This window comes from Aplysia californica, unplaced genomic scaffold (genome assembly GCF_000002075.1).
Source record: "Aplysia californica isolate F4 #8 unplaced genomic scaffold, AplCal3.0 scaffold01008, whole genome shotgun sequence".
Classification (NCBI taxonomy): Eukaryota; Metazoa; Mollusca; class Gastropoda; order Aplysiida; family Aplysiidae; genus Aplysia; species Aplysia californica.
In genome coordinates, this window is record NW_004798278.1 from 196,013 (window position 1) to 197,218 (window position 1,206).

Genomic DNA, 1,206 nt, shown 5'->3' on the forward strand with positions numbered 1-1,206 from the left:
GGGGGAAGGGGAGGAGGGGGAGGAGGAGGAGGAGGAGGAGGAGGGGAGGAGAAGAAGAAGCAGAAGAAGCAGGACGACGACAACAATGACATTCTAACAACAACAACAACAACAACAACAACAACAACAACAACAACAACAAAGAAGAAAGACTACACACCTCTTCACTGTTCTCACAGGGCACTCCAATGGGGCGTGACACATTCTTCCACTCCCCTCCCAAGTTGTAGGTGATCACTGTGTGAATGGATTTGTCGTAACTCATTTGGCTGGCCAGGTACACACCACGAATAGACTTGATCTGCACGGATCATAAAGTAGAAACGTTTGCTGACCAGACCATCAATGATTTATTTATAGAGGCACCAGCCATCCATGTCCAGGTGCTGTTTTAGCCTCAAGAAACGTTTGCTTGAGGAAAGAGAGAGACACTGACATGATAATGACGGAGAAGAAGAAGAAGTAGAAGCAGCAGTAGGAGGAGGAGGACGAGGAGGATGAGGGCTATATGGTTTAACTCTTTATCCCCATGGGGGGTAAACCCACTATGCCGGGGCCCTTTTTCGGTAACAAATCTAAAATGACAAAAACTCCAGCACTAAATGATTCATTACATCAAAACAAGTGAACCTATTTTCAAAGTTCTTCATCTAGTGAATTAACTCCTGATGAAAGAGACCTGTCTTCGACAAATGACAGGAAAGTAATTTGACGTTGACGTCATCGTAAAGGAATGTGCCAGAGCCACAATTCGGATCTCGAGCCACTGGTAGCAGCTTGCCTGAGATAAAAAGTTACGGGAAAGAGAAAAAACACATTGTTCTAGTAAACAGAATCATCATCATCAACGCCTTTCACCCCTGGCTAGGCATAGACCACATACAAGCTCCTTCCATTTATCTCTGTCCTGGGCCATCCTTCCTAGCTCATTCCAAGTGAGCTTCATCTCTCTCATGTCCCTTCTCACACATCTCCTTCATGTTTCCCGTGGCCTACCCCTGCCTCGTGCTCCCTGTGGGTTCCACTGCAGAGAATGTCTTTTGAGGTTTCCGCTGGGCTTTCTGAAGGCGTGTCCCATCCATCACCACTTTGTTAGTTCTATTTCAACTTGTACATCCATCCTGTTGTCCCGTCCTTTCCTACAGTTGTAGAATTTCTCTCTCTCTCTCTCTCTCTCTCTCTCTCTCTCTCTCTCTCTCTCTCTCT

General features: G+C 46.2%; 1 protein-coding gene across 1 annotated transcript in view; it reads right to left on the reverse strand.

Annotated features, from left to right (window-relative positions):
• Window positions 1-1,206, reverse strand: part of LOC101860057 (sortilin) — a gene marked incomplete in the record, with an annotated part of 30,054 nt that overhangs the window by 6,981 nt on the left and 21,867 nt on the right. The window contains 1 exon segment of the mRNA XM_013089651.2: window positions 161-301. Coding sequence (XP_012945105.2) covers window positions 161-301 — 141 coding nt within the window.